This window comes from Pithys albifrons, chromosome 12, assembly GCF_047495875.1.
Source record: "Pithys albifrons albifrons isolate INPA30051 chromosome 12, PitAlb_v1, whole genome shotgun sequence".
In the NCBI taxonomy this organism is placed as follows: domain Eukaryota; kingdom Metazoa; phylum Chordata; class Aves; order Passeriformes; family Thamnophilidae; genus Pithys; species Pithys albifrons.
In genome coordinates this window covers 8,168,841-8,184,149 of record NC_092469.1, presented here as the reverse complement: position 1 = coordinate 8,184,149, position 15,309 = coordinate 8,168,841, and the positions used below count along the sequence as shown (strand labels likewise).

The 15,309-nt window shown below is 38.3% G+C and overlaps 1 protein-coding gene across 4 annotated transcripts in view; it reads right to left on the bottom strand.

The window, feature by feature from the left end:
- PHKB (phosphorylase kinase regulatory subunit beta) overlaps positions 1-15,309 on the bottom strand; it is a 72,465-nt gene that overhangs the window by 44,557 nt on the left and 12,599 nt on the right. For all 4 annotated transcript variants that reach the window (XM_071567663.1, XM_071567662.1, XM_071567665.1 and 1 more), the window contains 4 exons: positions 13,609-13,716; positions 11,638-11,718; positions 7,878-7,993; positions 2,080-2,143 (listed from right to left, as the gene is read on the bottom strand). In XM_071567663.1, the coding sequence (XP_071423764.1) occupies positions 2,080-2,143; positions 7,878-7,993; positions 11,638-11,718; positions 13,609-13,716 (369 nt within the window). The remainder of the gene's footprint in view (positions 1-2,079; positions 2,144-7,877; positions 7,994-11,637; positions 11,719-13,608; positions 13,717-15,309) is intronic.

The following is a 15,309-nucleotide window of genomic DNA, read 5'->3' as shown; positions in this document are numbered from 1 at the left end:
TCTGCTTTTCAGCCATTGTAAGGTCTGTGTTATCAGCATCTACACCTTTCCAAATCTATTTCCTAATAACATTCTCTCATTTTACACTCTGTCTGTCATCTTTTTGATACTACCCGAAACACTCAGAAAAATTCCCATATCTGAGATACTGTTTACAAAATCAAGAACATTTAGAATTATTATCAATAGGCAACTTCTTGCAAACTCAGTGCAGTTTGTTAATGAAGAGGTTTCTTCACATACATTGCAACTGATAATGAATCTCAGTATCTCCCCACTGGAACACACATTCCCTGCAAACTCATTCCATTATGCTCACAAACACCACATCACAAGTTTACATAAATCCACCAAATTTCTCCTAAAAAGCAGCCAGTTTCTTTGGTACACTGCTCGCCTAGGGAGACTCCTCCAGAATACACTCTTTTTAATTAGGAAACACTTCCATTTCCAACGAAGTTTCTCCATAGATAGTTGGGCACCCTTCTTTGGGTATCAGTGCTACCCCTGAGATGCCTTTTCAGAGGGTTTTCTCTTCCTTAGTCTTTAGCTGCACTGTAATTATACACAGTTATCATACAGATTCTCAGCTTTTGTTTTACTAAACTAGACAAAATATTTTTTCACTGTCCCCATGGGCAATCCTCTGTTTTCTTAACCATTCTAGCAAGGTGTATATATGAATAGTGCTGAGATAAGAATGTACACAATTAACCACATTTGCTTTGATGATTTGGTAGTTTACTTTCTTCTTAATCCAGATTCTGATTCTTCTCAAATCTCCAAATTCATCTCCAAACTTTGAGCCCACCCTGCCTACACCTGTGCATGTGCAGTTTCAGAATCTGTGCTACAGCAAAGTGTTCTTTGGGGATTAAACCAGGCTAAACCTACAAGCATCGTGTTGCAAATGAACAATTTTTCACTTCTCTAAAGACTATAAAGTTCTGGACTAAGGACACCTTACAAATGGTTTTTAGTATGGAATATGTGTCTCATAAACAAACAGCTGATCACACTTGACTAGGTCAGCCTTTAAACAATTTTATCTTGTCACGAGTGATCTGCCACCAATGACTTCTGCAGGCTGTGCTGGGCAGCTGCAGGTGCAGACAAGGCTCTCTGGAGGGGCTCAACAGGATTTCTCAAAGCTACTGGAACACAGCTGGAGTTAAGCACAAAGGCAAACTGCCACACACTGAAGGGCAAAATGGTTCCTGTTTATGCCAACTAAATATCTCAGAAATAAATTCTCAAAGCATTTAAACTAGTTTTGCTTCAGCAATTTATTCATCTGCTTCAGAATTTAGTAAAAAACAATTTGGAAAAAACCCAGCAGCCCCGTTTACTGGTGCTTGAAACTCTTGGGAAGGTAAAGATTACAGGTAAGTGCTATTTCTGAAATACTGACAATGCATGTATAATGTGTGATCATTACTGAAGATCCCTACTAGCTCTTAGTTCTTAACACTTGACATCAGCTTTTATCTTCCATTTGTACATTTTCTAAACCATCATTGTGGAAGAGCATTCTTTTATTTTAGCTCCAGACTACTGTAGGTATAACACCAAAGAGATGCCCATAGAAAGGGAATACAAGTCAGATATAAAAATCTCAGAAAAGGCTTGTTCTAATTCATCCAAACCATGCAAAGGATGGGAAAAGATTTTACAACTGTGCAACATATTGAAATGAAAACCCAGTAAAACAGTGGGACCATGTAAAAGTAGCTTGTTTAAAGTCTTGATCAAAGCAACATGACGGAAGCAGACAAAAGGTAATGCCTGTAGGTAGAGCTACACTCTTTTATCATCAACAGATCCAGTCAGTCCTGACAGAAAAAAAACCACTTCAGCAACAAAGTTCTGTTTCAGACTAAGCTGCAACCAGTTTAGAATCTTATTTTAAGGAAATGAAAAAGTAATTCTTGATACTAAGGGCAGACAAATTGTGTAGATGAAACAGGAGCAGTGAGTTTGCAAACCAACGTTTTGAGGCTGGAATCTAACAAAGTGCCCAATCCACTGTGTAAATCATTGCTGCTAAAAAAAGGGGGAGAAAACAAACACTTTTATTACCTGATTTCCAAAGAGATTGAAACCATTAATTGCTTCCAAAGCTGCTTTTGCCAGTCCCACGGAGCTGAGGAGAAAACAAAACAACAAAAACCCAAAGGTATCATACTTCAAGCCCAGGCTAAAATTTATCACATTTGACAGCTTACAGAACTATGAGCTTTTCTTGAGTTGAAATTTGTGCTTAACCTTTATGTTAATAAAATGATGATGCAGCAAATTTGGGGTTGTTTTGGTGGTGAGTTGTTTTTTCTCCCTGTCTTAAACACTATTCAGCATTTTTGTTTGTCTTCAAATGTCAGAGACCATCTGGAAAAAGCATTTCTGCTCTCACCTTGCAACCAGACATCTGGTATTATGCATTTCAAGGTCTTGCTGGTGGTGTATTGACAGAGGATTTACTTCAGCACAATTTTTCAACCCAGCTTTCAAGCATTAAATTTTAAAAGACTGATTTCTACCTTTCAATATAATAAAAGAACTTATCAATCTGGATTCAGAACAGAAGGGGTTTCTGATGTCAACCATATAGTGATACATCTTTTATTTCACTTACTCCATGACTGATACCCATCATAAACAAAACAAGACCCAGAAATACTATCAACAAGTTTTCAAGTTAGCAAGTTCATATTTAAACACATTATGCACTAAAATCACTAGATCATATAATTTAAAAAACAAAGTATATATTAAAATAATTTATTACCAATTCTGTAAATTATACAAATATACATCTTAATGAAGCCTTTTCCTTAAGAAAGTGTAGAGAATTTAAACAAAAAAAATAGTGAGGAAAAATTACTCTCTTTTTCTCGGTTTTCAAGAATACATAATTACAGATAGAACAACTCCATTTATGTCCATTCAACTGCAGGAAGGACATGAAGCATTAACATAACATAAAATGCTACATTTTTTGCACACTGATTCCAGAATTCCAGACATTAAGAACATGGGGCATCAGAAAGGAAAATATTAAGTGAGCCAGTTCCCAACAGTACTAGAGTTTAAAATATAGTATATAACACTCCCAGATTTCTGACAGCTCTACTGAACACAAACTTTCCAGGGAGGGGAGGACCTTTGCACTTCTAGCTTGGTGGTGACACACAAGTACAGGGACTAGAAATGCTGCAGAGGTTCAACTAATTAAACAAACAGCTTTCACATTCTCTAAGGCAATCTGGTAAAACAGGGACAAAGCATGCAGTAAAAGAAAGCATAGTGTAATTCTCCCTACATCACTCATGAAACTAAAATATTAAATCACACCTTTGCCTCCCCTTAACTGCATTTCCTCTGACCAATGTGCCTGGAGCTGTCCCTGCTTCAGTTCTACATCAACTACAACAGGGATTTTACTTCACTGACAACCCATGTCTGTCCCATTGCACAGTTTATAACACTAAGTTATAAAAAATATTCAGAATATAATCACTAGCAATTCCCAACTCCTTTGTAAGAGGAGTTTTGACAGTACTGACAAACAACTTGTTCATCCACTCCACAAAAAACTTAGAGCAATCAAATTGTCAGAAACTGCAAACAGGGACTGTGCTTTAATCTTTATTCTTCCACACTCCACAGAGCATTTTGGGATCAAAGCAAACTTTACCTTACTGTAAGTAAAATTATTTGTCTTATTAATGTAAAATATGAAATTTCAAATGTTTACTAACTAATCCATCTGTTAAATACAGGATCTAATTATGACTACACAGAAAACACTGAAAATAATGAAAAAAAATTCAATGCAGTTACAGAATTCGCTTTTTAAGTACTGCCTTACCCTTGTTGGTTTTAATATTAGAAATACTTTGGGTGCTGATTTCACACGATCATTTATAAACCTGCATCTCCCTTTCTGAGACACTGCCAGAAATAGCCCTGATGGGATCCTGACTGGTCCCACGAGAGAGAGCTGAGCAGCCCGACTGTGTCCTGCCCTTAGCAGCTGCCACCAGACCCAGAGAAACCTCAGCTCCTGCTGCCCATGGGAGGCTTCAGCTCTGGACAACATTATGAAGAAATAAACTGAACTCAGAAGGACTGGGAATATAATTATTTCTCTGGCTTTGTTTCAAATACCTAAACAAAAATGTAATGGTTCTAAAAATTGCTCTATTCTAACTATCGCCTCGTAATTAGTCAAACAAATTGGCCTGATGACTCAGAACAGCTTTCCAGAGGAATTAAGTCTTATTATCAAACTTCATATACAGAAAATCAGAGGAATCCTGCACACTGGAGCCTGTATCACATGTCAGAATCTCATTCTTCTTTTCCCTTTCAAGTAACAGTTCTAATACCAACAGTTATAAACTTTCAGAGCAAGAAAAAAGTTACTGACAAAAGGCAGAGAAGTAATAAATGTTACTACTTAGATTACTCAGATTATCAGAAGTTTCTTGGGTAAATGACAGGAGGAAGTTACTTTAAAAGAAAAAAAATCTGAGAAGAGCCTTCCATCAAGTATGTCTTCAAAAGAGTGAACAATCAAACAACACAGCACACTTCATGTTAATGATCACACTTCAGACACTCATTTCATTCCTACTGATTAATGCCTTCCTGTTGGGCAAGTTACAAAAGAGGATTTATAATAAACATTATGCTCATGTCTTTGAGAAAATACATTCTTCATACTCCACCATTTAGTAACAGAAGAAATAGACCTTTAACAATACGGATTAATGGCAAAATATATTTTAATAAATATGCTCCTTCTTCCACTCAGCAGCCCACCATAAATATCCTGCAGTAATGTGCAGGACTCTATGCCCACAGAAAAAGGAGCTTACTTGGAGATGGCCTCTGAACAGAACCTAAACCAAGCCCTCTAGAAATATTCCTGTGAAAATTTCACAGGACCATGAAGTCATTAGGTGGCAGGGACATATGGAACCCCTTCAGCTCCACATGAAACCTCACTTGAAGCCAGGTATGATGACCAAGACCTGTTCAAGTAAATCACATCCTCATGTAGAAAAGTCTCAAAAACCTCCAGCAATGGAGATTCTGTAATGTCTTTTGAGCATCCTGTTCTGGCACTTCACTGTGCTTCAAACAAAAGGTTTCCTTATGTCTACTCTGAACCTCATCAGGTGCAATCGACCTCACTGCAGCTGCCACTTATTGCCATGTGTCAAGGATTATGAAGAACAGACTTAAAATACTAATACATTTGACCTTGCGCCACATTTAGGGCAGGGAAAGGCAAGACTAACCTAGAGAAACTGTACTTACAGCTTGCTAAAATGATTCAGTAAATGCACTTAAAAATCATTCACAATTCCCAACAACTTTTAACTGTTACCCTCTCAGTAAAGTACCTGAGGGCCAACACTAAAATTCAGATATTCCTAGTAACTGCTCATCAAAATACACCTTAAAGCATACACACCCCTAATCCTCCTCCCAGTCAGCTTCTTGCCTCCATCCAAGTGCTGTGCCTCTGGACTGGAACATCAAACACCAAGAGGATGTTACACCAACAATTCTGTAACTGCATAAATGCAAATGGAGCAGGGCAGAGCAGCACTCCAGCAGGGTAACAGTGACTGCAGGGAAGAGCAGGATCCAGGCCCTGCATCCCAGGTCCAGAACATGAGGATGCTGCACTGTGGCAATGTCACTGGGCTCACAGTGCACATGGGGGATGCCACAGACATTGTGCAGAACAACTTCAGCAATGCTTCCAGGACAAATGAATGTTTCAGGAGTTCATCTGTACCAGAGGGGGCTCACACTGCAACAAAAGCTCTTACACATCCTGCCTTTGAACCAGTAAAAGCTGCCTGTTTGCATCCATCAGCAAAGACCTGCTCCAAGAGTGTTCTGCAATTTATCATTTATTACAAGTGTTTTCAGCTGTACCAAAATGGAATACCATGACTGTGAAGGTTTAAAATATCTGCATCTTTTAAGACAGTCCATAATTTGCAGCTACTGCTCACAGACTTTCTATTACATAACATCTTCTTTGAAAAGAAGGTCTCTTTCAATGAAAGACAAGAATTAATTCTCCTTCTGAAAGCAAACATGCACTGTATGTGTATTGACAGTGTAGGTTTTGAGGGTCAGGACACCATACTGAACACTGAAATGAAGACACTCCTTTGAGGTCCATAATTACTCAAGACACACATACACCATTTGTGAGTAGACCTGATGGTTCTAATTTAATTGCTTCATTGATTGAAAAAAAATGTTTTTAGAGCTCTCTATGGTAGATACACTACAAGAGGAGCATAACAAAGTATCTGGACTATTTTGGCACAGCCAGAGCTTTCCTCAGTTATATCTAAATACATCTTTTGATGAATGCTCCTCATCTATTTCTTCTGATTTATGAGAACAAAGGAAATTGTCTACCAGCTTTCAAGAGCAAGGCAGAGTATCACCATGCACGAAAAGGAAGATAAATAGGGGCAATACTTGTTTCTGATGACCAAAGTCTACTTCTTAAATTAGGACCAAGCTCTGTGCTTTTTTTTGTGCTAGTCCAATGATCTGGTAGATTGGCTCAGTGCATCCCACAGAACTTCACCTTAGGAAAACCAACCTATAAATGTCAGCCTGGATTAAGACAAAGCAACAAGCCCATTTCCATCTGTTTGAAAGATGTTCAGTTTTCCCTGGAGGAAATTCACATGCTGAATAACCAGAATGCTGCAAATAACAGAAGACACAGGTGTTTGTGTTCTTTTTGCACATTTGTACAAGGTGAGACATGGAAGGAAGTGTATAATTCTTTACATGAATGCTCATTTAGTCTGGGGTTTGACAATTTTACAGACACAGGAGGAGAAAAATCCAGCAAATAAAAAAAGCAGCTCATATAAAAAGAATTTTTATTTTTTCAGTTCACATATTGGTACACAGGTCCTATAAAAGCCCTGAAAAATCCCCACTAAATTAAGGGTTTTGTTGTAATGACATGTGAGTATAGCTATGGGTTAAAATATACATGCCTGTATGGGAATTAAGAAAAAAAATTTCATTCTCAAATGAGAACACAGATTCATCTGGCAATATCAAAGACTGGAAGAAACACGTGTATTCTTTGCCAGCCCTTGATAATTAGGATGATCAATGATATTTTAAAAATCCTGAGATATCCAAGCTATAGCCATTTTCATGTTTAATAAAACCTCAGCAGTCAAAAAGTGAAGACAACAACAGTAACATTAGGAAAATGAAATTGTCAGATTACAGATTTGATCCCTCAAGACAGACAGCACATAAGCAATTGCACTCAAGTGCCCAGGGCCACTGTAACATTAAAATGTTAGGAACATTGCCAGCTGTCCCCTGGAACAGGGATCTGAAGGTCCAGTTGCTTGTGGCATCTGAAGAACTTGAAGAGAGCTCAGCACCACACTGTTCTCCAGTGCCCAGCATCTCCTTCCCACCATGGTGGGGAAGAGAAAGTCTAAACTCATGGTTCAACACCTTTTCAAAACAGGATATTCCTAAACATTCTTAAGAATCCCATTTATGGGATGTGCCTAAAGGGTCTGAGCTGTTCTGAGCACAATTTTCAGAATGACAGGCATGCAGCTGCACGTAATTACTGGAATTTGAATATTCAAACAGCTAAGCATCCATGTGGTTAGTTCAGCATGCATATGATGATGAAATTATCTTCACATTTTCCCAAAATACATCTCTCAGTCTTTAGAGAACCTTAACTTTGTTCAAACAGTATTTTAATGCACTGGTATTTTAACTCACTCCATGAATCCTTTGGATTTATTTCCTTGCTTTGCCTGGAAGAGCCGCCTGTGCTCACCCACCTGGAGTGCAGCTCTGGGCTGCCATTGTTGTATTTACTGCCTCTCTCCCAGACTCCAAAATCTGGGACACGATAGGCCCTCTCCACACAAAACACAAGATTCTGGATAAAGGACACCTGCAGGAAAAAAAGAAAAGTTACTGAAGAAAAATGAAAGTGTAGTTTTTCCACTCATTTTCTCCAAGAGACAAGGCTGTTATTCCTCAGCCACCAGAATTCCGTCGTTTTCTGTCCAAATCCAGAGAATGATGTTCCCACGTTCAGGTACTCTCCTTAAGACCAGTTCTTCATCACAAAACATTAAGGTGACAATGTGAATTTATGCAAAAGTTCCTCCAAAGCCAGGGATAAAAATTATTTCATATTCAAGACACGTATTTGAAGAGCTACAAAAAGGTGATCTTTCAAAAAAGATTTATCCTAAAAACATCAGAAACCAAAAGAAATTATAACCTGCAAGATTAGGACACAGAAATCTTGGTGCTGTTCCTTAATTAATTTTAAGAGAATTGATATGCCAAAGTGTTATTAAACTATCTCCAGATAATACACCCTTATGTAGATTCAAAGACATTCCTTTATAAACACGAATAAAACTCTAAACCAATTTATTATAATTAGAATCTCCTTGGATCAACATGTTTCAGCTGAATACTAAGGTATTGAAGGGTATTTTAAGGTATTTAAGGTGTATTCAACTATAGCTGGGGACTTATTTAAGCAGATAATTATTCTCATTTACACTACTGAAAAAGACATTTGGAGTTACTCGACTGTGGAAAAATTAAATTGATCATAAGTTTTACAGTTCAGTCCAAAGAGTTCACAGATTAGAGCTCAGAGAAAATTTAACCACAAACACAAGATTTATCCTGGTTCATCCACCCCAATTATTCTATAGGACTCTTTGATAAAGGGAATATTGCAATGGCTAAATACACAACTGTACTGGGGAACTACAGAGAAGGATCCACTTCACTATGGTCAAGGGAGGTTTACTTTTTATGAGCTATGAAAAACCCCAAATCTTTCAATGAAAGGTATTTGAGCTCATTTTAATTTACATGTATACCTCTGTTTGGTCTTTTTTCTCTCCATGTTTCTTTAAATCTTAAAAACTTACTAAACTCAGATATACTCTTTATGCTAATACCAGCCTACTAGCAATACTGTAATTCTGGACACACTTGTCTCTCTGTATATGATATCTCTGCTAAAATTTCACTATGGGATGCACTGGCACACTAATTACCTGTGCACTAAATCTTTTCATAGTTCCAACTTTCAAGAAAACACTGTCCCACTCTTTAGATATGCCCAGTATATTCTTCTCTGTAATTCAGCATTTGGGCGTATTAAAATAAAATTTCTCTGAGTGAAGCCAAAATAGCCAGTGACTAAGAGTGTGGCTTCTCTGCCTGAAGGGAAGTTCTGGCCAGGTGGGGGTTGGTCTCTTCTCCCAGGCACTCAGCAATAGGACAAGGGGGCACAGGCTCAAGCTCTGCCAGGGGAAATTGAAGTTGGAGAGCAGAAAAAAATTCTTTCCAGGGAGAGTAATCAGGCATTGAAATGGGCTGCCCAGAGAGGGGGTGGTTTCACCATCCCTGGAGGTTTTTCAACTGAGCTTGGCCGTGGCACTGAGTGCCATGATCTGGTAAAGGGACTGGAGTTGAACCAAGGGTTGGACTTGATGATCTCGGAGGTCTTTTCCAACCCAATCCATTCTATGATTCTGTGATTCTCCTCTCTCTATCAATAAAACTGAAATTGAGATGTATCAGCTGAATGAAGAAGCAAAGGGCACCATACAGAAATATATAACCTTACTGATTACTTTCCACCAGTGGTGATGTTTGGAACACACCAAAAAAATGGTCAATTACAGATGTTTATAGGACTACCTAAGGGTTTCCAAACAGCAGATTTACAGAAAAAAACACAGCAGAAAGTTTATTGCAAACAAAACCTTCAGAAAACAAATCAGATCACAGGCATGTAAATGAAAACCAAGTCAATGCTGTCGCACTTACTGAAATTATGGATTGTGTTAAGCTTGCTTATCCAGATGCCAAGCATGTGGAGACCAAGGTGTAACAAAGAACTCACACACAGCATGAACAACTGCAAATGCTCCTGTAACTGTCCCTCGTGTGGGTACTGCCTTCCTTCATTGCCACAACCATCCACTGTTATCTTTGTTATGGATGCAAAGATGCAATTAAATTAATTTTTAAGTGCCAACAGCCAGAACTGGAGGCAGCTCAGTGACAGCTGCCATGCCTGACACCAAGCAGGCAGTGAGTGCCTCCAAAGCCAAGAGTTCCGTGCACAAACACCTTTCTCCAGACAGCCTGCCAAGTATCAGCCATCTGCCAGCCCCTTGCACTGGGCAAGCACTGGCTCTGCACGCGAGGGAAGAGCCCAAACCCACCCTGCAATGACAGCATGAGGAGAAACACCCAACCTGATGTCTGGGGAGCTGATTGCCACATGCACAACACCACATTCTCCAGACACACAGGAAAGCCTGGAAATATCATCCTTATGTGGCATTGTAAGAGCTGGGAATAAAGGCAATTGTTGAAGCTACACAGAGAATAACAGAACATATGGGTCTGTGGCAAAATAATCTTGTAAAAATCCCCCCAGTGCAGAGATTTATAGGGTACAGTTGCAAGGGAAACCACATCCTGCCAAGGAAGTGAGAACATCCACTGACTGGAGAGTACACACATGCACTTTTCCTGCAGAATCTGTAATTAAATGCAAACATCTGGAGGATAATATAAATTATATATCAAGCTAAGTAAATACTTAATTATATACATTTGCCTCCTCACAGACATAAAGGCAATTCAGACAAAATAATATAGACTTACCATATGATCTAACTAAGCAAGAAAGGAGACATGTTGCAACATTCAGTTCTCTCATTATATAAAAAAATTAATGAAGATGCATGTTGTAGAAATATAATGCAAATACACTGTTAACTGGAAAATTGTCCCTTTTACTTAAATGGTAGGACTGTAAGTGCATTTAAGCTTTTTAAGGCAATACAGCAGCAACTATTAAATAGAACAGAGTAAATTTAAACAAATCCAGATTAAGAAAATTGGAAGAAAAAAGATATTAAAAAATATATACATCTGTGCTTTCCATCCTGTATGAAAACATAACCTCATTTCAGAGCAGGAGAGCAGGTTGTCCTCTCATGACCTGCCCTCAAGTCACAGCGACCGTGGCTATTATTATCTTATTTACAGAAGAGTTAACAAATGTCTCTCACTATGACAGAAAATTGGAGGGTTTATTTCAACTGTGGAAACAGCAAAAATTCTTAACACTCATAGATTCATATGTATTTGAAGGAAGTCCTTCAGCTTTCCAGAAAATTAATCCCATTATTTAGTATATTGAAATTCCACTGGACAAGATGCACTGACTGACAGTTTGAAATAATGTGAAAATTGAGAACAACACAGGGAGGAGTCAACCATCCTAACAGACCTTTTGATTCTTGACCCTGTACCTTTCAAAAATAGCAGAAATAGTTTCCAGTGTCTTATTGCATTTACTGTTTGCATATTTTTCAGCTATTACTTTATTTCACTATCCATTCATTCCATTTATCTTTTCCAACTTCCACTAAAAGCACAGAATACCTGCAGTGTATTTTCAGGACCATTATTTTACAGTTGGTAATTAAATAAAAAAACCAACTCAAAGCACATGTTTTAAGGCTGGAAATGGATCTGTACCTCATCTGTGTTGTAGATAATCTGCAGCCCCGAAGAGATCATCTCAACCAAATAGAGGAGAAATAATGACACAGCACTGATCTGAAGAAATTAAACACAGAAAGGAAATTATAATTAACTTTATGTTTATTGGAGTCAGATAAACAATCTAAATGTGGTATTATTCACTAACTAAGATGGTCCCACTATAACACAATTTTGCTTCTTCAAAAGCACCATCCTACACCTAATGAGATGGAAACAATCAATGGAAAATGTGCCACAACCAAGCACTGTCCTCTAAAACTTCGGATGCAGCATCATTTCTGAAATTATTTCAAACTCTGCTATCAAAATGCTTTCCCTTAGGCACACTGCTCTGCCCATAGGCAACCATTGGAGTCACAAGCTGTTTCATGTTTACATATGTAACAATTTACAAGCAAGTAGATTTTACCAAAAAGGCAAGTGTTTTATATTGAATAGTACACAGCACACCCAGAAAGCAAATCACTTCATCCCTAGTGGGAATTCTGGTGTTATCAGCTGACAGGAGCAGAATTACAACATTTAAATAGGATCAGATTTGTGAAAAACGACTTTTGCAGCTGTACACAGCATTTATTGTTAACAGCAATTACCTTCAGCAGCTGTACAGATGAGCATCATGTGTCAGTCAATTCATTGATGAATCAAAAGAAACTTTTTATCACAGAATTCTACGATAATCGAGAGTTTGCATAACTCCAGTAGAGAAAGTAAGTTTCTCATAAAAACTTGCTTCAATGAGGTAAAAAAATCTCAATCTCAGTATATGAAATTTAGAGAAACCCTCTGGAACGAAAACCTGAACTCTTATCTGAAATGTAGCAGATGAAAAATTAGGTTCAAATTCTAAAAATCCCAAAAGATTTCAAGACCCTTGTCTCTACTTAAGACAAACTGAAAAGCATTGGGTACAGCAATAAGGGCTACATGACATGCTATTTTTCCCAGCTGAATCCCCTCAGTTCCTCTGTACCCTGTTGTCTCCACAGAGCTGAAAACTCTATTTTTGGAGGTGTGCTGATGATGACAGAAGGGAATGTGCATTCAGACTTTAAACTCTCATGTACTGCTCCCCAGCTCCCAAAATTGTCTCCTCCTGCAGATAAAAGATGTGCATTTTCAGGGATCTTCACAAAGAAGTCCAAAATGCCAACCTGGGAAAACTGCATAAAGCATTTGCCTCAAAACATACATTTTCCAAATGCAACACATTTACTGTACAAACTATTCAAGGAACACTGTCACTATGAAATTAAACAATCATCAACATACTGTCAGTTCTGAATAATTTCACTAGCAATTTCTGAACTAAAGAGGATGCAGACTAAAGGAATGCAAAATAAGGTCAAAGCAAAGAAGGGTACAAAAGTGAAGAAGGGAAGGGGGAAAAGAGAGGAGTAGATCAAACCTTTGAAAAATGAAAGACTAAAACATTCAATTAAGCAATGAATCTGAGTATGAACCACTACACAAAGCAGTGAACAACAATTCCTAACCAGACAAAACTGTTGTCAGTGTATATTCAAACTTTACTATGACTGAAAATTGCTCAAACCTACAGAAAATTAAGCTGGGAACATCAACATTCACTGTAAGATTACACTAAACCTTTCACTTTACTGACTACAACGTTTTTTCCCAGGATTATTTATTGACAGCCATCTGTTGTTCTCAAAAAGAAGCAACTTTGTAAACAAATAACCATCTACCTCTACAATGCCACAGTTATTTCAGTACCTTCTGACCAAAACAAACCACTGAGTTCTGTTTGAAAACAGTCTGTCTTTCACAAAAAGATCAGAAGGAACCTCAGTTTTACCACACACAGCACATTTAACACAAGTCTAACCAAACTGAGACAGCTGCATTATGGAAGAATGGAGACAACAGTAACATTCTTAAAAATCAGCCAAACTTTGATTTCTATATCTATGCACATGTTACCTGAAGGTGCCCATACTCCTCATGGGTGAAGACCTCATCTCCAGTCTGGGCACTGAACACAGAATGCAGACATGCAGATGGTTTGGGGTCTTGCTTAAATTTTTGAACCTAAAGGTGAATGCAGTGCAAAACAAAATCAAAGTCAATAATGTCAGTAGGATTGGCAACCACAAATTCACTACATAGCTCAGCTATTAACAAATTTCTCCTTATTGCCACTACGTAAAACTTAAAAACAAGAGCTCCTGAAATTTATCAGAATCTATTTCCTATATCCTTACAAACATACACACACCTAAAGAACACAACTATTCACCCTATTATCTGATCTCTTTGGGTTTGGTAGAAAGAGAGATCTGTAACAGAAAGCTACAGATGCTCAGTTGCTTCCACCCTCTGGACAGACACCACCTCACTCTGCTGGAGCTGAAATGTTCGCAGAAATCACGTCAGTGTAGGACACCTCACTCGAATCCACAGATCTGAGGTGGACACATGGAATCCTGATCCACATCCCTGAGCTGGCTCACCACTTCTCCCTAGAAGAGTACCGGGAATTCCAGCTACTCTCTCACCTTCCTGGCCTGTTTCCATCCACCTATCCATCTATCCATCCATCCATCCATCCATCCATCCACCCATCCATCCATCCACCCACCCACCCATCCACCCACCCCTAGCTGCCCCTTTCCTTCCCAGCCTGCCTGCATTAGTGCACAGGCATTTCTGAGGCACCAGAGACTGCTGATTTCCCAGAAAGGGTACCAGACTTTCTTCTCCACAATGCTGTCCCACCGGTACCTCCTTACTGCCACACGTACACTCAGGACAACTCCACTCAATGCCATGTGCCTTCTGCTCAATCAGCCCCAGGCCCTTTGTCTGCCCATTCCAGCCACCACTTCCCACTTCAGTCCTGAGCACTCTCCCTATCCCCAACATTCCCAGCTTAAAGCTCTTACTGCAGTGCAAGACCCCAACATTCATTATTGAAACAGTAGTTTCAATAATTTTTATGAATCATGATTTATAAAGTAATTATTGTTATACAATTTAACAAGCCAAAAGCTTTTGAAACAAAACCCCCACTGTTGTTATTAATAATAATTGTTAAGCCTTCTGGGCTATAGACCTACATAAATTGCTGTTTATGTGTAACAAATGAAATGCTGCAAGAGCTACAAATATCTAGGATAAAAGAGTACAGGGAAAAAAAGATTTGATCTGGTGAGAACCATTTGTGACATTAATGTACAATGAAGTGTTTACAGATTCTAGAAGGCAAAGCTGATAGCTTAAAAAGAAAATGCAGATCACGGATAGGAAGAATAAAGCCCCAAATTAAAATGAACTTTTATTCACAGACACTATCACTGGAGCTCAGAATATGCCTTTAAGATACAGAATCTTACAAATGGAGATGAAATGAATTACTAGTACAAGAGTTTAAAAACAAAGGAGTAAAATAAGTGCTATGCCCATTTTAAAGTAGTTTTGATTCCTTTTAAGTCATGGAATACAATGTTTGCCACCTTATCCCATTTGGGAAAACACTCTGGAATGTCAGACTGCTGCCAACAGGGCAGAGAACAGAGATCAAATTCACAAAGAAAGAATGAAGGTAAAAATCCAAGATCCTTTTCCATAACTTTTAAAGTCATGCTTCACTCTCCAACATACTTTTTTATTTTCTAACCATTA